The sequence below is a fragment of the Schistocerca nitens genome, chromosome 3 (genome assembly GCF_023898315.1).
Source record: "Schistocerca nitens isolate TAMUIC-IGC-003100 chromosome 3, iqSchNite1.1, whole genome shotgun sequence".
NCBI classification, from domain to species: Eukaryota; Metazoa; Arthropoda; class Insecta; order Orthoptera; family Acrididae; genus Schistocerca; species Schistocerca nitens.
The window spans coordinates 691,614,539-691,640,742 of record NC_064616.1 but is presented as its reverse complement, the minus strand read 5'-3'; the positions used below and the strand labels follow the sequence as shown (position 1 = coordinate 691,640,742).

The 26,204-nt window shown below is 43.9% G+C and overlaps 1 protein-coding gene across 1 annotated transcript in view; it reads right to left on the bottom strand.

Moving 5' to 3' along the window:
• LOC126249722 (MAM and LDL-receptor class A domain-containing protein 1-like) overlaps positions 1-26,204 on the bottom strand; it is a 426,827-nt gene that overhangs the window by 88,964 nt on the left and 311,659 nt on the right. The window contains exons 14-15 of the mRNA XM_049951403.1: positions 9,961-10,048; positions 9,658-9,819 (exon numbers count right to left, since the gene is read on the bottom strand). Coding sequence (XP_049807360.1) covers positions 9,658-9,819; positions 9,961-10,048 — 250 coding nt within the window. The remainder of the gene's footprint in view (positions 1-9,657; positions 9,820-9,960; positions 10,049-26,204) is intronic.

The following is a 26,204-nucleotide window of genomic DNA, read 5'->3' as shown; positions in this document are numbered from 1 at the left end:
GTATGGGTGTGCTAACCCTCAAATCTCTCAACACGGTGTACTCATCGATCCACGTTATTGTGACAGTAACCTTCCCCATATGCATCTCTTCAGGGGTGTATTTGGCCCTGACTTCATTTTTATGGATGACTATGCATGAGTGCATCGAAGTGCAGGTGGAGCAGCTCGTGAAACGAGGGGATATTTGGCGAATGGACTGGCCTGTCTGATTCCTCGACTTAAATCCGATCGAGCACGTGTGGGGTGCGTTGGAGAAGCGTATTACAACATGTCCACATGTACCAACAACCATCCAACAGTTTTCAGCTGCGCTGGTCGAGGTATGGAACGTCCTACCACAAGACCTTCGAACCAACCTCGTGGCCAGCATGGGAGCACGTTGCAGAGTAGGCGTTGCTGTCCATGACGATCACACAAGCTATTAAGAATCGTGCCTCGTCTTTTGTAATGTCCAGGGCACCATCATTAATCGCAGTGACTTAAGTGTTAATATTGTCTTTAAATAAAAGTGTCATTTCGGTTCGTTTTATTGCGCATTGCTTTCAGTTACGCTCTGTATTGCACTGTAGCAGTTCTTTCTATGTTTGGTCAAAGTTTCAGCGGGCTATGTTTTTTGGCAGTGACACATCATGCGAAAGTTACTTTAGTTATTAAATTGATAAATGCCGATTTTTGCTTACCGACTATGTTTTCCATCACTTTCTGAGACTTCATGAAAACCCACTTTAATGTTCTACAACTTTTATCTCATCAGTTTTGCAGCAGACTGTTCAATTCTCAGATATTGGACTATCAAGTAAATGTAGAAAAGTAAACGTTAAAAAAGGAACAGAGAGATTACCAAACGGCGCACTTCTAGCCGTTCCTCTCTCCTATATAAATTACCTAAGATAAACATTTAAAAAATACTCACCACGATAATGACAACAATTTGTTCTTTTCCAGGAAGAGCGACGACGACGGTAGTTTTGGGTTGCTGCCGTTTTAACGAGTGTCTTCTCACTGCGCTCAGCCTCAGCAAGTAAGACACGTGTGGAGAGCGCTACTTGCCAGGACTCTAGATAAACCACATTCCATTGACGCTCGGTCCCCAAATTGGTGCTAATATTGTCGCCATTGCTGGCTCATCGCTGCCGCATTGTTCTCGCGCACTACGTTACGCTAGCAACAGCCGCAGTTTGAAAACACTCTAATTTTGAAATAAAGATTACATTGCAGTCGATTTTAAGATCACTTCTCCCTTCCTATTTTCATCTTTGTGAACGTTTCGGGAGGGGTTTGAACCCCTCGAACCCTCCCTCTGGCTACGCCTGCGCCTATCGATGACGGCACAGATAGCCGTCGAAAGCTCCAGTGTTCTATTCGAAATACGGTGGCCTGTAAACCGAGAAGAGTTTAATCAAGACACGATTGACAGCGGTATTCACTCCGTACAATGATGTTGGAGATAGACGTAGAACGCTCGAGTGTTTTACTCGAAATGACGTTGATTCTTTGGCCCTCATGACAATGGTAGAGATAGCTGTCGAAAGATCGAGAGTTTTATTCGAAACAATATTGACAGTGGTTCGTTACTCCTGACGGTAATGGCAGGGACAACCGTCGAAAGCTCGAGAGTTTTATTCCAAATGACGTTGACAGTGGTTGTTTACTCATGACGGCGACGGCGGAGATAGCAGTCAGACGCCCGAGTTTTTAACTGGAAGTGACGATTCTTGTAAACCGAGAAGACTTTGTCCAGTATACAACTCCATAAAAACCTTGATATAGGTATCTCTCTAAAACTTGCTCTTTTTATTTGAAACGAAATTTAAAATGTTTTTTTTTTTTTTAATTTTCGACTGCGATGGTGGACATAGCAGCTGAAAGCTCGATTGGTTTGTACAAACAACATTGACAGTGTTGTTTTACTATTGACAACGATGGCAAGGGTAGCCATATAAAACTCGATCTTTTCGTTTGGAGCGACATTCACAGTGGTACTTACTCCCAGCGACGATGACGGAGATAGCTGTCAAAACCTCGAGTGTTTTATTCTCAACAACACTGACAGTGGTTTTACTACTCCTGATGATGATGATGACGGAGACAGCAGTCGAGAGCTCGAGTGTTTTATTCAAAATGACGTGGCTTGTAGATCAAGAAGAGTTTAGTCAGGAGACGCTCCTTATAATGGTGTTGGAGACAGCTGTCGAAAGCTCGAGTGTTTCACTCGAAATCACAGACTGTAGTTTTTTGGTTCTGACGACGAAGGAAGAGATAGCCGTCAAAGGTAGACTGTTTTATTCCAAAACGATGTTGACAGTGGTTTTTTAAGCCTGTTGGCTATTACAGAGAGAGCTCCCAAAAGCTGAAGGGTTTTATCCGAAATAACATTAACAATTTTTTTTCTTCTGATGACGATGATGTGTAAAGCAGTCGAAAGTTCGAACGTTTCATTCAAAATGATAATGACTGTGGATCTTTCCTCTTGATGGCGATAGTGGAGATATCAGCCAAAATGTCGAGTGGTTTATTCGAAATGACGCCGCTTGGAAAACTAGAAGAGTTTGTCCGGTATGCAGCTGACGGTGATATTTACTCCTGATGGCGATGGTGGAGATAGCCGTCAAGAGCTCAAATGTTTTATTCTATATTATGTTGACACTGAATTTTTACTCCTGTCGATGATGGTGGAGACAGCCGCCGAGAGCTCGAGTGTTTTATTCGAAACGATATTCACAGTGGTTTCTTACTCTTGACAGTTATGGTGAAGGTAGGAGCAGAAAGCTAAGTGTTTTATTCAAAACATTGACAGCGCTTTTGTAGTTCTCACGGCGATGGCAGGTATAACGATCAAAAATTCGATCGTTTTATTTGAAACAACATTGACAGTTGATTTTTACTCCTGGCATGGCGGTGGAGATAGCCGCCGAAAGTTCGAGTGTTTTATCCGAAACGACATTGACAGTGGTTATTTACACTTGACGACTGGCAGGGATAACCATCGAAAACTTGATTGTTCTATCTGAAAGGACATTGACAGTGGTCTTTTACTGCTCACGATGATGGCAGAGATAGCCTTCGAAAGCTCCTGTGTTTTATTCAAAACGACACTGACAAGTGTTTTTTTTTTTTTTACTGCTGGCAATGATAGCAAGGATTGGCACCGAACAGTCGATTGTTTTACTGAAATTTCATTGACAGTATTGTTTTATTCCTGATTGAGGTGGCGGAGATAGCAGTCGATATCTTGAGTGTGTTCAGAATGAGACTTTCACTCTGCAGCGGAGTGTGCGCTGATATGAAACTTCCTGGCAGATTAAAAAATGTGTGCCGGACCGAGACTCGAACTCGGGACCTTTGCCTACTTCTGCCAGTACCTCGTCTCCTACCTTCCAAACTTTACAGAAGCTCTCCTCCGAACCTTGCAGAACTAGCACTCCTGAAAGAAAGGATATTGCAGAGACATGGCTTAGCCACAGCCTGGGGGATAGCTTGGGTAGCTTAGTTGGTAGAGCACTTGCCCGCAAAAGGGAAAGGTCCCGAGTTCGAGTCTCGGTCCGGCACACAGTTTTAATCTGACAGGAAGTTTCATATCAGCGCACACTCCGCTGCAGAGTGAAAATCTCGTTCTGGAAACATCCCCCAGGCTGTGGCTAAGCCATGTCTCCGCAATATCCTTTCTTTCATGAGTGCAAGGTTCGCAGGAGAGCTTCTGTAAAGTTTGGAAGGTAGGAGACGAGATACTGGCAGAAGTAAAGTTGTGAGGACGGGGCGTGAGTCGTGCTTGGGTAGCTCAGCTGGTAGAGCACTTGCCCGCGAAAGGCAAAGGTCCCGAGTTCGAGTCTCGGTCCGGCACACAGTTTTAATCTGCCAGGAAGTTTCTTGAGTGTGTTATTCGAAACGACATTAAGAGCGCTTTTTTACTCCTGCCAACGTTGGAATGGATAGCCGTCGAAATCTCGATCGTTTTATGTGAACCGACATTTTTTGTTTTTTACTCATGACGATAATGGCGGAGTTAGCCGTCGAAGGCTCTAGTATTGCTTTTAAACCGAGAAGAGTTTTATCAAGCCATACAAATTTTTGTAAAATATTTACTCCCTTTGTTGTGGATCAATAAACATTAATTTTTCTAGATCATTCGACCCTCGATTAACCGACTCCTCGGGTTATCCGGCTATGTGTCCAACAATCCGTCTGCGCTGCGCGCCGAGCAGCGTGCCAGTATTATTGCTGGATTTTACTCCTGTCACAACAGGTCTGAGTCACGCTCCTCATGCATGCTCAGTTGTTTTTAAGAAGTGTAAGATATTCTGAAAGACTAAAAGTGACTACAAATCAGAAAAGGAAACGTGTGTGCACAATCGAACAGAAACTAAATTTTCTGTAAAGTCTTGACAAAGATGAACCAGTTGTTAATATTAGCCGTTCAAATGCGTGTCGTCGTGACAATCGTTAAAGACTGAAAAGAGAACCGTAAAGATCTGAAGCTTTTTCGTTAACTGTAGATGGTGAAAATGTTTTAAAAACTAGAAAAACATCGAAGAAATCAAACCTTGAGCCCTTGGATGATGCACGCGTAGATTTGGTTTTGTGGGGAAAGACGTAAAGAAACCCTACTATCAGACATTATCATAAGAGAAAAAGCTATTCATCTGCAGCAAAAACATGGAGGTGGAGAAGACGTATTGCAAGCAAGTAAAAGTTGGTAGAGAAATCGTCACTGCTTTAGGGAAGTTGCTATTTCAGGTGAAAAACTTTCTGATGATGATGATGATGCAAGTAGGGCGTTAACTGAAACAATTTGAAAAAAGTAGTCTCTGGAAACAAACTGGTAGCTAATCAGTTATACGGTACTGATGAGACTGGACTAAACTATAAAACGCTCCCTCAAAAACCCTTGCCTCGAAGAACGAAACAGTCACAGAAACGATTCTAGCAAAGGACAGGCTGACAATCGCAGCATGCAGCAACGCAAGCGTAGAGCATAAATTGCCATTGTTCATAATCGGAAAATTCAAGAAACCGAGGGACTTCAAAAACATAAACACGTCGGCATTTTCTGTTCATTACAACGCTAAAAATGGTGCTTGTAAGAATGATGTTTTGTTTGAAGAATGATTTTTTGATGTACACACATCAAAAATGTTTTGCATCACCTCCGTTCCCAGAGTTCCGGAAGCTATACAGAAAATTGGAATAGAGATCAACATGAACATCGTTTCCGCCCTTTTTATTGCTCATGAAAACCACACATTGCATGTTGTACCACCATACAGCGAGACCTTCAGAGGTGGTAGTCCAGATTGCTGTACACACCGGTATCTCTAATACCCAGTAGCACGTCCTCTTGCATTGATGCATGCCTGTATTCGTTATGGCACACTATCCACAAGTTCATCAAGGCACTGTTACTCCAGATTTTCCCACTCCTCAACAGCGATGCAGCGTAGATCCCTCAGAGTAGTTGGTGGGTCACGTCGTCCATAAACAGCCCTTTTCAATCTATTCCAGGCATGTTCGATAGGGTTCATGTCTGGAGAACATGGCCACTGTAGTCGAGCGATGTCGTTATCCTGAAGGAAGTCATTCACAAGATGTGCACGATGGGGGCGCGAATTGTCGTCCATTAAGACGAATGCCTCGCCATTATGCTGCCGATATGGTTGCACTATCGGTCGGAGGATGACATTTACGTATCGTACAGCCGTTACGGCCCCTTCCATGGCCACCAGCGGCGTACGTCGGCCCCACAAAATGCCACCCCAAACCAGAGGGAACCTCCACCTTGCTGCACTCGCTGGACAGTGTGTCTAAGGCGTTCAGTCTGACCGGGTTGCCTCCAAACACGTCTCCGACGATTGTCTTGTTGAAGGCATATGCGACACTCATCGGTGAAGAGAAAGTGATGCCAATCTTAAGCGGTCCATTCGGCATGTTGTTGGGTCCATCTGCACCGCGCTGGATGGTGTCGTGTTTGCAAAGTTGGACCTCGCCATGGACGTCGGGAGTGAAGTTGCGCATCATGCAGCCTACTGCGTACAGTTTGAGTCGCAACACGACGTCCTGTGGCTGCACGAAAAGCATTATTCAACATGGTGGCGTTGCTGTCATGGTTCCTCCGAGGCATAACCCGTAGGTAGCGGTCATCCACTGCAGTAGTAGCCTTTGGGCGGCCTGAGCGGGGCATGTCATCGACTGTTCCTGTCTCTTTTTATCTTCTCCGTGTCAGAACAACATTTCTTTGGTTCACTCCGAGACGCCTGGACACTTCCCCTGTTAAGAGCCCTTCCTGGCACAAAGTAACAATGCGGACGCGATCGAACCGCGGTATTGACCGTCTAGGCATGGTTGAGCTACAGACAACACGAGCCGTGTACCTCCTTCCTGGTGGAATGACTGGAATTGATAGGCTGTCGGACCCCCTCCGTCTAATAGGCGCTGCTCATGCATGGTTATTTACATCTTTGTGCGTGTTTAATGACATGTCTGAACAGTCAAAGGGACTGTGTCTGTGATACGATATCCACAGTCAACGTCTATCTTCAGGAGTTCTGGGAACCGGGGTGATGCAAAACTTTTTTTGGCGTATGTATTTGTGACGTCTGTTGAAAAATGACTTCAATAATCCAACCAATGGTCAACGGTGTTACTGAGCAGTTAAAACGACGTTATAGGAGGGAATACGATAGCGCTTTGTTACAGAGAACACAAGAGGGTTGTGATCTTTTTGAAGCAATGAAAGGCCTCAAGGTAAGAGATGCAATTTATACAGTCGCTCACGCTTGGCTAGAACTCAAGAAAAGCACTCAAAAAATCGTGGAATAACGTTTGTCGTAGCCTAAACCATGACCAAGAACTTCCATAATCTAATGAGTCAGACTCTGAAGCTTTAGTCTCTGTTTTGCAAACCCTTCGGAATGATATCCAGCATACCTCTGAAGAGGAATGTGTAGCAGAAGGTTGCTGCTGTTACCAATGAAGAACGTGAAGGTGATAAGACCATCGATCTTGCTTTGCAACAGTATAGTGTTGAGCAGGAGGAGTCAGATGATGAAGAAAAGGAAGAAGACGTAGAATCAGACACGCTGCAGCAAAGGCTGCGTTGGAGACTGCTCTCAAATATTTGGAACAGCAAACGGGTGCAGCTACGGACATATTTTGGGCAAAGAAGTGGCGTGATGCAGTCGCAAAGTAAAGGTTTAAGAAACTGAAACAAAAAAACATTTTACTCTTTTGAAAATTCCTTTTTCCTTTCTTTTTGCTAGGAATGCAATTTTTAATTTAATTTTGGTTTATTACCTCTCTTTGAGCTTTGTAAACGACTTGTTTTATTCTTAACAACAGTAAACGCAAGAAGATGGAGTGAAGACGCATGAAATCGGATAATGATGAGGAAATTAGATTAGAATATTAGACACTAAAGGTAGTTTATGAGTTCTGCAATTTGGTCAGCAAAATAACTGACGATACCAGTAGTAAAGAGGATGTAAAATGCTGACTGGCAATAGCAAGAAAAGCTGTTCTCAGAAAGAGAAGTTTGCTTACATCAACATGGATGGAAAACATTACAGATAAGAAGAGTATAGAAGCTTTTGAAATGTAGTGTTAGAGAAGAATGCTGGATATTAGGTGGGTAGATAGGATAATCAACAAAGAGCTGGCAAATAAAGGTCAGGAAGGAAATGTCTTTATATAAGACTACCTGACTAAAAGCAAGGAAGATTTTGATAGGATATATCCTGAGTCATCAAGAAGAGTTGATCTGTAAATGGTGTGAAATTTGAGGGATGGAAAGAGGGTGGTTGGGCAAGAAAAACTTTATAGGGAAGCCAAGGGCCAACTATAGTGAACAGGTTCAAGTGGATGTATGATGCAGTAGTTATGCGTAAATGGAGAGGCTTCTTCAAAACAATCTAGCATTTACCTTTGGGAAGAGACTGGTTACGGCGTGTCAACTACAGAGGACGCCGACTGGTGTCTTTGATGTCAGGGTATTGAGATCCTACACTGCGGTAGGAGTCTAGCAGGTGAAGTAAAGTAGCATCCCGTTATATATTCAAGTGGCACTTTCTGTGGAACTTTGGAAGCTATTGCTGTCTCTTCTTACTTCGTAACTAAAAGCCAGCCAGCTCCATTCTCACGACTTTTGAAGAAAGAATAAGTTCCCATCGAGTAAACGAATGTAGCTCTATTTTTAACTGGTAAAGCTATGTAGTTCAGTAACTAGGTCAGTAAATGTGATACTAGGCTGATAATCTAACAGTAAGTGCGTGGGATTCAATACTTCATTGTTACTATGGTTTTTGTTTTCGTTTATCTCTTCTTTTATGTCTGACAATGATTCGTTAACACGATAACAGCCAAGTTGGGCTATGGTACAAGTTCCACGCTAAACTGCATAAACCACTTCTAAAGTAATGTTATTATCACCTGTTAGTCTTATTTGGTATGGGTCCCACATTTTTGAGAAATATTTGAAGGTGAGACTTCCCTTTTGTGGATGCCCCTTTAAGTGTTCTTGGGGAATGCTGCTTTATAACCCTGGAATTAGTTTCCCATTCAATTTGGCTGTTCTATTTTTTAAAAATCTGTACTGTCTAACCTCAAAATCTCTGTCTTCACAGTAACCCTGTGCCACTGTCAAAGTTTAAGAATATTCTTATTTGGTTTGTATCCACAAATTGAGCGCATCAGTTATTTCATAGGCGTTGTCTTTCTCATGCACCGAAAAACATGACCTTTCAAATCAAATACATCACAGAAACTTTTAGGAGGAACGATTTTCTGCTGGCAACGAGATGTTCGTGGATCAATTTAACATGCGACACACGTGTTTGAAAACTTGCAAAACTCTTTAAACACTTTGGTATGAAATCTATTTTGAAAATTATCGCTACGACGGTGATTAAATTGCGAAGGTAGCATAGGTATCGACCGGTTCATGCTTAATGCAAAGCTGCTTTTCTTATGACGTCATTAACGTTAGCCAATCGACACCACATATACAAAACACTGCCAGTATTTCTCGAAGTCAATATCTCAGATTATCACTCGGCGTTAAATCCTGAGCTTTCTGGGGTCGCCGATTATGATTTGCCGTGGGTCGCGTCTCGTGACGTCACGCCATCAGGTACCTTGCACTGCCACTAGATGTCACACTGAACGAGTCGTCTTTAAACTATGGCGTACGAACGGACGAAAGTGCCAACTCCCCTGTTTATACCTCTGGCACTGAGACAAAAATGTAAGATCAAATTGCGGAAAATACCCTAGTGTTTTGAACAATTGTATGCTTACTCCATTAACACTATTTCTCAAGACGTAGCAGTGTTGGAAATTCAGTACTTTATCTCTAATTTAAACAACACAGCTAATACGTAAGTTTCACTATTACCCTAAACGCTCCGGTCGCAGGTTCGAATCCTGCCTCGGGCATGGATGTGTGTGATGTCCTTAGGTTAGTTAGGTTTAATTAGTTCTAAGTTCTAGGCGACTGATGACCTCAGAAGTTAAGTCGCATAGTGCGCCAGAGCCATTACCCTAAACCTTTCCTTAAAAATTGCATTTGTCTTGACAAAATAGCTCTGTGAATGCAATACTTTCTTCATAATTTTGCTAAATAACTTATATTTAACTGACGTTATATTTAATTCAATGCATTATGGATACCTGGTGCGCCAAACGTTTTGTCTGGTAAATTGGCTGGTCGCCGAGCTACAGTAGCTAGTCGCCAAGTTGTAGTACCACGTTCAGTTGTGTCATTCATCCAATCACATGTATCTCTGTCAAATCTGCATTCTCCTTTCCTAACTGTAGCACGTACTGGGGTTGCTGAAAAATGTGGGAGTAAAAACATACTTTCAAATGGAAATACCTTTATGTGAAATGCATAGCAGTGTTCTAAATGACTAATTATAGAAGAAACTTTTGAAACATTTGATGTTTAAAGGGTATTCGAAAAGAACTGCTTACTTGAACAAGCACCATCAAATAATGTGATGTCATCAAAGCCTATAAAACCATTTGCTCTACTTGATCCCCAAGTACCTTCTATAATAATCTGTGAACAAAAGAGTCATTCATTAAGATATATATACATAACACGTAGCAATATGTCTGCTGTAATACTTATGTATTAGATAAATGACATTAACGTGTTTAATCAAATGTCCTAAAAGTAGAGCAGATATTCTGTTTGGTTAGTCAATATTTTGCTGGAGAAATTCAAGTAATTTGAACATTACAAATTTCAGATCTTACTTCTAACATGTGGTTCCAGTAAGAAGGTAATCAACTAACTGGTGTATATTTAATCTGCAAATTTACTAATTTAAGGGTCGTGTCTGAAAATAATGAAACTGTCTACATGTATTAAAGGTTTAATTATCAAACATATTACCGGACTACTTTTTCTGTCCTGCCTACAGTGTACTAGGGAAAAAAAAAACATCAGAGATTTAATCCCAATATCGTAGGCTACCAAGAAACATACACTTCTGGACATTAAAATTTCAACTTCGTGAAAGTGGCATACAACAAACTTTAAATTGCCATAGCACACTCTGCTTGCCCTACATGTAATTTTTCTAATTGAATTTCCATAAATACCACTTTATGCATAATAGTTAATTATATTTTACTGTTCATTGCTATCCTTGCTGTATTATTACATGTATAAAATACATATCTGTATGTAGAAATTGTTTTATACAAGCAAAAAAATATAAAATTGCAAAACACAAAATGAGTTGTTGGATACTTTCGCCTAATTTCCCTTCACACAGGTAAATCAAGGAATGTTTCCACCTTTCAGTTTCCCAAGGGTCAATCAGTGCTTGTTGTTTGTTAAAGTCTTCAGTCTGAAGACCCGTTGGATGCAGCTCTGCACACTAGACTGTCCTGTGCAAGCATCTTCATCTTTGAATAGCTACTGCAGCCAACATCCATTTGAACCTGCTTACTGAATCTATGCCTAGGTATTCCTCTACAATTTTTACCATCAGAATTTCAAAAAGTGTAGTCCAGTAACATTGACAAAAGCGTCCTGTAAATCTAGAAATGCTATAAACGTTGATTGCCTTTCTTTAACCTATCTTGTAAGACACATCGTTGCGTTAGCACTGCCTCGCGTGTTCTCACATTTCTCCAGAACACAAAGTGACGTTCCGCCAAGGTCAGTTTCTACCAGTTTTTCCAATATTCTGTAAATAATGTGTGTAACTATTTTGCAACCATGGCTTACTGAACTAATGAAATTTCTAGTAGAAAAATTATATGTATGTCTGTTACATGTCACTTTCATGAAATTGGAATTTTGATGTCCAGCAGCGTATATTCCTTGATAACCTACAATGTTGGGAATAGCTCCATGATGCTCTACACTACATTCTAAGCAGGACAGAAAAGTAGTTCAGTAATACGTTTGATAATTAAACTACATTGTAAACCGCAGATAATTTTATTATTTTCAGACATGGCCCTTGCAATGGTAAGTTCACACTTGCGAATATCAGCCCCCTTGGAACTGGAATTATTATGTTTTTCGTAAGTCTGAAAGTATTTCGCCTGACTCATGTACAGGGTGTCCCACTCGAAACAGACCTCACAAACATGTTTGGTCATTCCGCTGAAATTGCACGTGTTATTTGTGACGTTTGACGTTGCAACACTGCACTCTGTAACATCGTTTGACGCAACAGTGTGTTTCCGCGCATTGCTGTGGCTGGAGTTCAGTGTTAAATGTTTAGTGAAAATGAATCGCTATTCTGTCGAAGAGTGCGTGCTTCTTGTGAAACCATAGTGGGTTACTGGTTCTATTAAGACATTGAATGTCTGTTGAACGGTTTAGTGACCAGTGAATACCGCCTAAACGCTGCATAAAAAAGTTAGTGAACAAGATGGAGAGCAGTGAAACGGCAACGACGATTATTGACCTCTCCCGCAAAGTCTGTTCGAAGTTTGTCTCAGGAATGTGGAATGTCATGAAGCACATGTTACAGAGCTGCGAAGAAAGCCGGCATGTATTCATACAGGTTTACAGTGATTCAGGAATTGAATGTCAATGACAAAGACAAATGCAGTACATTTTTCCGTTGGTTTCAGCAGTTTATTGCTCAGGGGCCAGGAATATTGCAGTACACATGATTCAGTGATGAGGGTCTGTGACAACGTAAACTTTGAGAATACACATTTGTGGTGTAATGAAAATCCACATGCGCTGGTCGAATAACTCCTACATTCACAAAAGTTTGGCGTGTTCTGTGCAATATCACAGTGTCACATCATCGGATCATTTTTTTTCTCGTCTACTGTGACAAATGCAGTTTACATCGAAATGTTTTGGGAATGTGTGAACCAGTTAAATGATGAAGAACTTACCTTCAGCTGGTACCAACAGGATGGCGCCACATGCCACACATCTCGAGTCACTATGGCTGAGGTCGAATCATTTTTCCCCGGCAGAATTTGACACCACCTGACTAAGAGGCAAGGTCTGCAGAAACAAACCACACAACTTGGAAGATTTACGAGAGAACATCATCTGTGAAATCCAGGCAGTGATACCAGAGGTTCTGGCAGCCACATTCGAGGTATCGTGTTAAACTGGGTTTACAAGTCGAGGGCAGTCACTTCCAGCATCTTTTGTGATTCGCCTTTATTTCCCCATGAACAAGGTATGACATGTTCCTGATTTTTATGCAAAGCCTTTAAGTATAATTTAAGAAAATGTATGTTTGTGGGACCTCTTTCCAGTAGGACCCCCGGTATCTTTCACATCAGGTGAAATAGTTGGCCATGACTGGCTCTCCCAAAGATCTCAGTAATTCTGAGGGAATATCGTCTACCCCATGGGCCTTTTATCTACACTCCTGGAAATTGAAATAAGAACACCGTGAATTCACTGTCCCAGGAAGGGGAAACTTTATTGACATATTCCTGGGGTCAGATACATCACATGATCACACTGACAGAACCACAGGCACATAGACACAGGCAACAGAGCATGCACAATGTCGGCACTAGTACAGTGTATATCCACCTTTCGCAGCAATGCAGGCTGCTATTCTCCCATGGAGACGATCGTAGAGATGCTGGATGTAGTCCTGTGGAACGGCTTGCCATGCCATTTCCACCTGGCGCCTCAGTTGGACCAGCGTTCGTGCTGGACGTGCAGACCGCGTGAGACGACGCTTCATCCAGTCCCAAACATGCTCAATGGGGGACAGATCCGGAGATCTTGCTGGCCAGGGTAGTTGATTTACACCTTCTAGAGCACGTTGGGTGGCACGGGATACATGCGGACGTGCATTGTCCTGTTGGAACAGCAAGTTCCCTTGCTGGTCTAGGAATGGTAGAACGATGGGTTCGATGACGGTTTGGATGTACCGTGCACTATTCAGTGTCCCCTCGACGATCACCAGTGGTGTACGGCCAGTGTAGGAGATCGCTCCCCACACCATGACGCCGGGTGTTGGCCCTGTGTGCCTCGGTCATATGCAGTCCTGATTGTGGCGCTCACCTGCACGGCGTCAAACACGCATACGATCATCATTGGCACCAAGGCAGAAGCGACTCTCATCGCTGAAGACGACACGTCTCCATTCGTCCCTCCATTCACGCCTGTCGCGACACCACTGGAGGCGGGCTGCACGATGTTGGGGCGTGAGCGGAAGACGGCCTAACGGTGTGCGGGACCGTAGCCCAGCTTCATGGAGACGGTTGCGAATGGTCCTCGCCGATACCCCAGGAGCAACAGTGTCCCTAATTTGCTGGGAAGTGGCGGTGCGGTCCCCTACGGCACTGCGTAGGATCCTACGGTCTTGGCGTGCATCCGTGCGTCGCTGCGGTCCGGTCCCAGGTCGACGGGCACGTGCACCTTCCGCCGACCACTGGCGACAACATCGATGTACTGTGGAGACCTCACGCCCCACGTGTTGAGCAATTCGGCGGTACGTCCACCCGGCCTCCCGCATGCCCACTATACGCCCTCGCTCAAAGTCCGTCAACTGCACATACGGTTCACGTCCACGCTGTCGCGGCATGCTACCAGTGTTAAAGACTGCGATGGAGCTCCGTATGCCACGGCAAACTGGCTGACACTGACGGCGGCGGTGCACAAATGCTGCGCAGCTAGCGCCATTCGACGGCCAACACCGCGGTTCCTGGTGTGTCCGCTGTGCCGTGCGTGTGATCATTGCTTGTACAGCCCTCTCGCAGTGTCCGGAGCAAGTATGGTGGGTCTGACACACCGGTGTCAATGTGTTCTTTTTTCCATTTCCAGGAGTGTACATCTACATACATACTCTGCAAGTCACCATAAGCTGCGTGGCAGAGGGTACCATGTACCACTTCTAATCGTTTCCTTTCCTGTTCCACTCGCAGACAGAGTAAGGGAAAAACGATTGTCTTTATATCTTCGCATAAACCCTAATTTCTCATATCTTATCTTCCTCGTCCTTACGCGAAATGTGTGTTGGCAGTAGTAGGATGATTCTGCAGTCAGCTTCAAATGCCGGTTCTCTAAACATTCTCAATAGTGTTTCTCGAAAAGAATGTCGCCTTCCCTCCAGGGATTTCCATTCTAGTTGCCGAAACAGCTCTGTAACACTTATGTGTTGTTCGTATCTACCACTAACAAACCTACCAGCCTGCCTCTGAATTGCTTCGATGTCTTCCTTCAATCCGACCTGGTACGAATCCCAAACATTCTAGCAGTACTCAAGAATAGGTCGTACAAGCGTCCTATATGTGGTCTTCTTTACAGGTGAACCACTCGTTCCTAAAATTCTCCCAATAAACCGAAGTCGACCACTAGCCTTTCCTACCACAGTTCTCACATGCTTGTTTCAACTCAATCACTATGCAACGTTACACCCAGATATTTAAACGACTTGTATGTGTTAATTAGGACACTACTAATGCTGTATCTGAACATTACGGGTTTGTTTTTCCTGCTCACCCGCATTAACTTACATTTTTATACATTTCAAACCAGTTGCCAATAATCACACCAACTAGAAATTTTGTCTAACAAGGGGAGGTCGCCAATCGGGATAAGCCGATTTCGTCCAAATTGCGTGTGTAGAGGGAGGCGGGTCTCCACATCACGTGCCTTAAATATGTCACCTGAGTGGGCCTTAGGAATGGAGAAAATGCTCTCGAAAGTTTTTCCAATAGTGCTATATACCTTATTCAGCACCCGATTCGTCGTTAACGGCGTAGAGTAATGGTAAAGCGCATTGCTTACGTAACAGACGATCTGATATCAATCCCAGGTGCTTCCTAATTTTTTTCTGTTTTTTTCTCATTGTTATTTTACTGCGTTTCTTCAGATTGTTCAACTATTTACCGTAGAATTTAAATACATTCAAGTTTTCGAATAAAATATAAAACAATCATATCGTAAATGAGATACAAAAAGGTTAGAAAATAAAATACACTAGTGGCCATTAAAATTGCTACACCGCGAAGATGACGTGCTACAGACGCGAAATTTAACCGACAGTAAGAAGATGCTGTGATATACAAATGATTAGCTTTTCAGCGCATTCACACAAGGTTGGCGCAGGTGGCGACATCTACAACGTGCTCACATGAGGAAAGTTTCCAACCGATTTCTCATATACAAACAGCAGTTGACCGGCGTTGCCTGGTGAAACGTTGTTGTGATGCCTCGTGTAAGGAAGAGAAATGCGTACCATCACGTTTCCGACTTTGATAAAGGTCGGATTGTAGCCTATCGCGATTGCGGTTTATCGTATCGCGACATTGATGCTCGCGTTGGTCGAGATCCAATGACTATTAGCAGAATATGGAATCGGTGGGTTCAGGAGGGTAATACGGAACGCCGTGCTGGATTTCAACGGCCTCGTATCACTAGCAGTCGAGATGACAGGCATCTTATCCGCATGTCTGTAACGGATCGTGCAGCCACGTCTCGATCCCTGAATCAACAGATGGGGACGTTTACAAGACAACAACCATCTGCACTAACAGTTCGACGACGTTTGCAGCAGCATGGACTATCAGCTCGGAGACCATGGCTGCCGTTACACTTGACGCTGCATCACAGACAGGAGCGCCTGCGATAGTGTACTCAACGACGAACCTGGGTGCACGAATGGCAAAACGTCATTTTTTCGGATGAATCCAGGTTCTGTTTACAGCATCATGATGGTCGCATCCGTGTTTGGCGACATCACGGTGAACGCACATTGGAAGCGTGTATTCGTCATCGCCAGTATGGCGTATCACCCAGCATGATGGTATGGGGTGCCATTGGTTACACGTCTCGGTCACCTCTTGTTTGCATTGACGGCACGTTGAACAGTGGACGTTACATTTCAGATGTGTTACGACCCGTGGCTCTACCCTTCATTCGATCCTTGCGAAACCCTACATTTCAGCAGGATAATGCACGACCACATGTTGCAGGTCCTGTACGGGCCTTTCTGGATACAGAAAATGTTCGACTGCTGCCCTGGTCAGCACATTCTCCAGATCTCTCACCAATTGAAAACGTCTGGTGAGCAACTGATCGAGCAACTGGCTCGTCACAATACGCCAGTCACTATTCTTGTGAACTGTGGTATTGTGTTGAAGCTGCATGGGCAGCTGTACCTGTACACGCAATCCAAGCCCTGTTTGACTCAATTCCCTGGCGTATCAAGGCCGTTATTACTGCCAGAGGTGGTTGTTCTGGGTACTGATTTCTCTGGATCTATGCACCAAAATTGCGTGAAAATGTAGTCACATGTCAGTTCTACTACAATATGTTTGTCCAATGAATACCCGTTTATCATCTGCATTTCTTCTTGGTGTAGCAATTTTAATGGCCAGTAGTGTATTATTCTTATTATGTATATGACGCTAACAGACGTTACCCTCGCTGACCGCTGGAATCGCAAGCGTCGCGTCAGCTATCAGACGGTAATGGATTTCTCACCAGTGAGTGTCGCTGTGTGTATTAGACTGTGCGTCTATTGTCAGTTCGCAACGATTCTTGGAGCTGTGAGTATCGTCGCGCCAAAATCAAACATGGCAAACATGACAACCCAACAAAAAGTGACCGATAATCTCGAAACGTTTGATGAAGATTTCAAAGCAAACTTCACCACCGCTCTTTCCTACGCCTTTTCAATTTATGAAGAAAAAGGGATGATCACTGACAATCGTCCTATGTACTTCAGTCCTATTGTAATTACCATAGGTGAAGCAACTGCAGAGGCAGTTATCGACGTTATGAATACGCATTTCATAGAACACGACGAAGATCTGATAATATGCACAGAGCTTGATGAAGAAAATATTTATGAAGAGGCACATGGAACATCTCGTTTTCTCTCTCTCTCTCTCTCTCTCTCTCTCTCTCTCTCTCTCTCTCACACACACACACACACACACACACACCGAGCGGTTCTAGGCGCTTCAGTCTGGAAGCGCGCGACCGCTACGGTCACAGGTTCGAATCCTGCCTTGGGCATGGATGTGTGTGATGTCCTTTGGTTAGTTAGGTTTAAGTAGTTCTAAGTTCTAGGGGACTGATGATCTCAGATGTTAAGTCCCATAGTGCTCACAGCCATTTTGAACCCACACACATGCGTTTATCATATGCAGTCACTTTTTATCTGTCACAGGTGGCTTCTCAAGTACAGATGAGCATTATACTCCTGAAGATTTCTCCACGAGTTCCTCACGTACATCAGCAACATTGGCTGACAAGAAGAAGGTCCTAGAATTTGCTGACGCTCATCCGAAATGGAAATTTGCAACATTGCAGTCTAGTTTCCCAATCCTGAAGAAAAGGGATTATCTTAAAATTTGGAGGAAAGAAGTACACCAAGGTGGCACCAGACTTGAAAAGTTGTCCTTAATTGACTCGGAAACATGGGAAAAATTTCAAGATGCACGACGCTGCTATGAACAGGTGACGACTAGAACCCTACAGCAATGGGCAATCACCGCCGCATTCCCGTATTTGTCGAAAAGGTTTCACTTCCGTGCTTCTAATACTTGGGCAAAATCCTCCAAGAAAAAATATTCGATAAGGCAGCAAAAAACCACGAACTACGTCAGCAAAAATTATGTCGCAACTTTGGACGAAACAGTGGCAGCAGCAGAGAAGTTTCGTATGCAGATGAAACTTTTAATGCCACATTTCAACATCGACTATATAATTAAAACCGACCAGACCGCATGCCACTATGAGTCAACGTACAACAGGTCTCTGGATATCAATGTGTAGTCTTCTTTATTAATAAATTTATTTATTCTATTGAGGTAAAATAAATATACCCTAAAGAAACAAATAACCTAAAAAGGGATTATTCTGCAACAAGGTCCTAGTAATACTAGGTCCCTTGTTGCTGCAGAAAACAGGATTACATAATATCTATTTTAAGAACAACTGCTAACGCTGTACAGGAAGTCCTTATCAGGAAAGTTGCGCAACCGGAAGTGAATTTTCCAGCAACAAACAGACAAGTAAAATAATAGACTGTTATGGTGAAGAAACTCGATCTATCGAAGACCACCCACTCTTACACAGCACAGTACAGTTTAACCGCTTCAGGGAAACTTTTACCCCTTGTGTTTTTATGTTTGCAAGAGCCTGCGAATAAATTCGGTCGTCGGCTTGCCACCACTGCCAAAAAATTAGAAGACGAGTACGAAAATGTTATAGTTACTTGTTCCATGTCAGGGAAACTTACAAAAGAGCTTTATGCAACATTCTTGGAACAACATTAAAGCCATACGCCGCAGACATTAAATTTCTTCTGTTTGTGGATTCTTGGAGCGGCCAAACAGATTCAACATTGTATGATGTGACATTTACGAATGAGCTAGGCGAGGCAATGTGTTCCATGATGGCCATTCCACCAAAATGTACACCGCTGGTTCAACCGTGTGATGTATATTTATGTCACCAAGTCAAAATTCTAATTAAAAGACTACAATGTGCCCCTGAATTGCTCCGACAACAGCGAGAAATATCAAGAGAAGATGCAATGAAAGTACTTTCGATCGTGCAGCATCAATTCAGTGCTCCTGTGTTCACCCCTATGATCCAGCACGCTTGATTTGCATCCAAACTGATAGCGGACAAACCGTCGTTTCAAAACTTGAATGCAGTGTCCTTTCCAATGGCGCATGTTTCAGTAATATGTAACTGCTCAAACAATGCCTTCATAAAATGTGCCTGGCGCGATATATGTTTCACATGTTTCTATGATAGATGTCACCATAAAAATTGCAAACCGTCTACTGTGACAATGAATAAAAAGTAGCGCACGTAATCACAAGAATCATTGGAAACTTTATTTTCATTAACACTATCGGCCAGCCGGGGTGGCCAAGCGGTTAAAGGCGCTACAGTCTGGAACCGCGCGACCACTACGGTCGCAGGTTCGAATCCTGCCTCGGGCGTGGATTTGTGTGATGTCCTTAGGTTAGTTAGGTTTAAGTAGTTCTAAGTTCTAGGGGACTGATGACCTTAGAAGTTAAGTCCCATAGTGCTCAGAGCCATTTGAACCATTTGACACTATCGCCTAATTATATAAATATACTGCTTGAATGTGTTTAATTTCTACGGTAAATAGTTGAATAATCATAAGAAACGAAGTAAAATAAACATGGGAAAAACAGAAAAGAATCAGGTCCCAGGTCGTCTGTTTCGTTAGCAATGCGCTTTACCATTACGCTACGCCATTAACGTCAAACAGAGCGCTGATTAAGGTATATACTGCGATCGGAAAAACTTTCGAGAGCATTTTCTCCTTTCCTAAGGCCCACTCAGGCGAAATATTTAAGGCACGTGATGTGGAAACCCACCTCCTTCTACACACGCAATTTGGGCGAAATCGGCGTGTCCTGATTGGCGACCTCCCCTTGTAAGTCATGTTGTATCATCCTACAGTCACCCATATTCGACACCTTCCGATGTACCACAACATCATAACCAAACAACCGCAGTCTGCTGCGCACCCTATCCGCCAGATCATTTATGTATACAGAAAATAATAGAGATTCTATCACACTTCGCTGGGCACCCCTGATAAAACCCTTTTCTCTAATGAACACTCTCCGTCGAGGGCAACATACTAGATTCTATTACTTACGAAGTCTTGGAGACACATACCTGTGAAACTATTCCACATGCTTGTGCCTTCGTTAATAGTGTGCAGTGGGGTATCGTTTCAAATGCTCTTCGGAAATTTACAAATATGGACTATACCTGTTTCCCTTCACGCATCCAGACTTGTGGTATATCATGTGAGAAAAGGGAAACCTGAATTTTACACGAATGGCGCTTTCTAAAACCGTACTAATTCGTGGACATCAGTCTCTAGAAAATGCACGGAACTCAGAATATGTTATGGAATTTTGCAGCAAGCCGAAGTTACGGATGTTGGCCAGTAATTTTGCGCGTCTGTTCTTTTACCCTTCTTATATACAGGAGTCACCTGCACTTTTTTCTAGCCGCTGGGGCTTTGCGCTGGGCGAGAGATTTGCGATATATGTAAGCCATGTCAGGGGCCAATACTGCATGGTACTCTTCGTAAAACCAAAATGGGATTCCTTCCGGACCTGACGACTTATTTGTTTTCAACTCTTTCAGTTGTTTCTCTGCGCTTGGGTTGCTTATTACCATGTCGTCCATACGGGACTCTGTGCGATGGTCAAACGACGCTATGTTTGTGCGGTTCTCCTGGGTCAAAAATTCCTTAAACGCGAAGTTTAAAACTTCGGCTTTCGTTTTGCTATTTTCAACTACCACATCAAACTGGTCAACGAGTGAATGGATAGAAGCCTTAGACTCGCTTAGCGATTCTACATAGGACCAGAATTTTCTTGTATTCTTGGCCAGATCTTTTGCTTTTGCTTAGCACAGACACACGAATCTCTACTAACTTTTGCCTGTCGTCATTTGCGCGTTCTCTTTTGAACCGAGAGTGCAACAGCCTTTGCTTCCTCAGCATTTTCCGAATTTCGTTGCTAAACTACTGTAGATTTTTTCGTCCCGAATCCACCTACTTCGCACGTACTTGTTCAGAGCACGATTTACAGCCTGTTTAAACTTTATCCATAATTCCTCTATGTCCATCAGGCTGGAACTAAATGAGCGCAAATCATTGTCTAAATGAGAAGTTAACAGCTGCTCATCTGTTCTCTCTAGCAGTAACACTCTCTTAGTTTTCTTGACTGATTTATTAACTTTCGTAAACATAGTCGCTATGAGGACATTTGGATCACTAAACCTCGTCTCTATATTGACGCCATCGATAAGATCCGCCTATTTGTAGCTACAAGGTACAAAATATTTCCGTGGCATGTGGCCTGTCAAACTATCTGCTCAAGACAGTTTTCGGGAAAAGTGTTCAAAGCTGCTTCGCAAGACTGTCTGCCTGTACCCCTGCAATGAATCCATAGATGTCCCAATGCATACTCAATAGGTGAAAGTCGCCTCCAACTAGTAGTGTATGATCTAGGTATTTACGCGCTATTGACCGTATACATTCTTTGAGTGACCTTAAAACTGCCGGTAAAAAGATCCAATAATTAACTTGGTTTCACCTGAACCTCTTATACGCGACCAGGTAACTTCACTCTCACATTCAATTTGAACGTCAATAGAGACAAACAATATTTTTGTCAACTAGAAAGGAGGCTCCTTCTCCTATGGCATCTAATCTGTCCTTCTGATAAACTTCCATGATTCGCTCAATATCTCAGAGCCTTCTACTTCTAGTTTTAACCAGCTCTCGGTCCCAAGAATAATTTGAGAGTGAGAACTTTTTGTAGAGCAATAAGTTCAGGAACTTTGTTACGCATACTTCTCGAATTTAGGGATAAAATTTTGACAGTCGAAGTGTCTACTCTGAACGCGATCTGATTCCACTATCTGTGCGCCGACTGGAGAGTATTCATCAGAGTACCTCGAACTACCGCCTATCCTGAAAAAGCTCCATGTGTACTCTGCACATACTCTGCCATCCGAGTAGCTGCCTCTTTTGTGTACTACACCCCTGACCCATCAAGGGGAGTCCTACAGTTCCCCATCCGATAACGCAAGTCTAGCAATCTGCAGCTAAGGGTGTCGAAGAGCCTACAGAGCCTTTGTCTGAGACCCATCACTTAGTCCCAAACCAAAAGACCTCGATCAGTTCTGCGAACATTGCTGAAAATTGCAAGTTCTGCTTGCACAACGCATGTGAGGCCAGCAGCCTTCATCACCTTAGCTAGCCACCTGTGTGAACTGAGGATGGCCTGAGAACCCATGCAACAGACGTCATTATTGGCGACGTCAACCACAATTTGCAGACAGCTGCACCCTACTTACTCGGTAGCTACAGGCAAGACTGCTTCCACATATCAGATGAGGCTGTCGGCAGACATACTGAGTGCACATTGGCTTTCTTTCCAGCCTTGAACGCTATCTTCCTAAGGGGCTCAATGAAACACCTAACGTTAGAGCTCCTGATAACTAGCAGGCCACTGTCCCTGTGTGCCTGCTTGGATCCTTCTGAAGGAATGGTCACCTGCTCTCTCACAGGGCATAGGTGAGCTCATATGCCCAACCTCAATAGTAGGGTAAGGAGAGAACGAGTGCACTGTGTGTCACTGAAGACATCATTGATGAGTCACAGGAGTCCCTCACCCCCAGCTCCCTCCATCCCAACACTCCCCATCTAATGAAGGCCAATTGCCCCATGTATACAATGGTGGGAAGTTCAAATTTTGCTGGGAAATTCAAAGTGGCAGGATTTTCAGAAGACGGGTGGAGTGGCTGCAAGGTTTGAGGTTCCATGTCGTGGACTGCGCGACCTCTCCTGCCAGAGGTTCGAGTTCTTCCTCCAGCTCGGGTGTGTTCTTCTTAGCGTAAGTTGTTTAAGTTAGTTTAAGTAGTGTGTAAGTCTAGGGACCAATGGCCTCAGCAGTTTGGTCCCTTAGAAACTGACACACATTTTTGATTTTCAGAAAACAGCCAAACTGTGCTAGTGTGGAAGTAGGGCTGTTGTTGTCCTAAGTATAAACGGACAGGAAATTCAAAACGGTGTATGCTCATTGACTTGGAATACTGGAACAGGGAATTTGAGACTTGGAATATTGGCACAGTCAGAATACAAGAAGAGGAGGCAAGATGGCTACCCTTGATAAAATATGGCTGACACAAGATGACTGAACTGGGATTCTCATGCAGTGTTAGTATGACATCACAACCTAAGACTTGGAATATTGGTGCAGTCTTGCTATGATGTCAGAATATAAGATGGCGATGCAAGATTGCCGACCTGGAATACTGAACCTGGTTGTATGACATCACAATTCTGCTCAGACCTGTTATACCACATATAACAGTGTGGAATTCTGGGATACTGGCACAGACTTGAGGTACTGGTATAGAGGTTCTATGACATCGGAATCGAAGTTCTAGGATACTGGCATGACAATTTCTGAGATAAAGGATGTTTTCACAGGTCCAACCCTGTCTGCAAACCTACTTGACATGTTTCCCTCAGCCAGCCAGTGTGTCTGAGCAGTTCTAGGCGCTTCTGTCTCGCAGGTTCGAATCCTGCTTCAGGCATAGATGTGTGTGATGTCCTTAGGTTAGTTAGGGTTAAGTAGTTCTAAGTTCTAGGGGGCTGATGACCTCAGATGTTAAGTCCCATAGTGCTGAGAGCCATTTTTTTTTTGTTTGTTTCCCTCAGTTGCTGTTCACTCAGAGGTGTGTGATCATTGCTTCTCATAATTAAGTTTGGTTCTTTCTACTTTATATCTTTAACATCACACCCAGAGTGAAAGGCTCACAACCAGAGGTGTATGGTTACTTACAGAATTCCTGCATACTGCTTCTCCAAACTCCAGTTCCTCTTACTCGTCCTGGAGTCGCACTGGTGACAGTTTTGTGCACAGAGACGTCACATGCATACTGTTGATTCAACTGCCTCACACGAAGTGGAGGACAGCACTGCAGCCACAACCATTGTCCTAAGTTTAACTCCACGTGAGCTACGTTTAAAACAACTGCAGGGAATAGGATAGCAACAATTCATCTTCGTTTAAACAAACAAATATCAGGTCAGGGACAAGTCCTCCTTCCACAGTCACAAAATTCATGGTCAAAAAGTCCATCCAAAGCCGCTAAGAGCCATGTCACTGCACACCACTGCCAACATTGGAAGGCAGGGTTGCTGGGCTCGCCATGTCATGTAAGCCACGAGACTCCCGAGTTAAAATGATGGGAAACATGAAAATACTTGTTCTTTAACCCAAGCATGGGGTAACACCAGAGGGAATGAGAGAGGAAAGCTGGGATTGAAAACACTAGAGAGTTGCTCAAGCCAAGTCTACTCAGTAGAGAATGTGCTGGGATATTTACCATTGAGTAGCACTAGACAGTTGCCCCAGCCAAGTCTGTTCAATAGGGAATAAGAGAGGAATGCTGGGACAGCTAGTGACAAGCACCAATAACCTATAACCCACAAAAACACTTTCACACTTTCCCACTCCCACTCCTTCTTTCATTCTGGATTGAAATTGAAAAATAAGAGATGCACATTTATCTTCCTGACAGTGGACACCTGTGCATGGGGAGGGGGGGGGGAGGAGGAGGGGGAGGAGGAGGAGGAGGAGGAGGAGGAGGAGGAGGGGAGAAGGGAAAAAAGGAAAAGAAGAGAAGAGGGAGAAGCATTAGGGTATTATGCTTGGATAATTCTCCACAAACATAAATTTTGGTTGGAATGGACTGTAGCTATTTGCTGACAATAACATAACCAACATCACAGAGCCATCAAACATGTGAACTTTTATGTATCAGGCATGTGCCGACAGCATTTGAGAATCAAACAGGCTTATACTTATTTACAGCCCAAATCGTAGCCATCAAAAATATGGTAAATATAGACAATGACCGTATTTGAGGCATTTAAACACAAAAAAATCTCAGCAGTATCAGATGCTAGACCTCAGTGCACCCTGTCGGCATGGTTCAGAGACTAGAGGTGAATACAACCTGAGTCTTCCATCTAATGGGGAGTTTGACGTTCCCAGCATACTGGGGGTATGAATTATGTGATACAATGTGAAGCCTTACTGACGGGACCCTGTGTGCTGGCTCTCCAAGCAGGCAGCTGGTGGTTGAGAGCTCTCACTCCATGAGCTGCAGTGGGCTTCACTAACACCTTCTACATAATTCTCTTTATAATACTAAACAATGTTCCACTTCACATCAGACTCTGTCCTCTCCCCTCTCCTCTACCTCCTGTGTACGTCAGATATAACCCAACCCCAACCTCCAGTCCACCTCCTGCAGTATGCCAATGACACCGTCTTTCTTGCCCCCACTCCTACCCTTCAGCGGTTCCAACGCCTTCTTCAGAATCACCTAGACCTTTTTGCCGCACTGTGTAACCAGTGGCTCCTTAAAATCAATCCCTCCAAGACCCAGGCAATCAACATAGGTCATACCACTCGCTCGTTCTGGTTCCTGGATTGTTCCCTTACCATCTGCGCTCGTCCTGTCTGCCTCTCCCCCACCTTCACCTACCTTGGACTCACCATTGACCATCACCTCACCTGGATCCCTCATCTCCGCTCTATCCAATCCAAAGCCCACAATCATCTCCGTCTCCTTAATCGCCTCCATCCCCTTAAACTCCTCTCTGGCCAGACGGGGGGGGGGGGGGGGGGGGGAGGGTTGAATCCCTCTACCATCCTCCACAGCTACAAATCCTTAATCTGTCCCATCTTCTATTACGCCAATCCCACCTGGATATCTGCTCCCCCCAAATTCTATAAGTGCCTCCGGATCCTCGAGCGCCATGCACTCTGCCTCGCCTTCCGTAAATGCGTCCTGTCACCCATGCGGATCCTCTATGACCTGATTCCTTTCCCCCATCTGCTCCTTTTCCTCGAACATATCCACATCATCTACACCTCCCGCCGACTTGATCCCCCTCATCCCCTGGTCGCTCATCTCCTCTACAACCCCTGCCCTCTGCTGTGCCTTCACCATTGTGTCCCCCCCCCCCCCCAACCCCTCCGCCTCTACACTCTTCATCTCCTTTCCCAAGGTGGCTTCCATCACCTCCTCCTCCCAGATGATGCCCTCTCTCCCCCCATTTATCCCTCCTATCAACTCTGATCCTCACCTCCCCCTCTCTCCCTCTGTCCTTTTCCTGGGCTCCCTCTCCCCCCTTCCATCCTGTTTTTTCCCT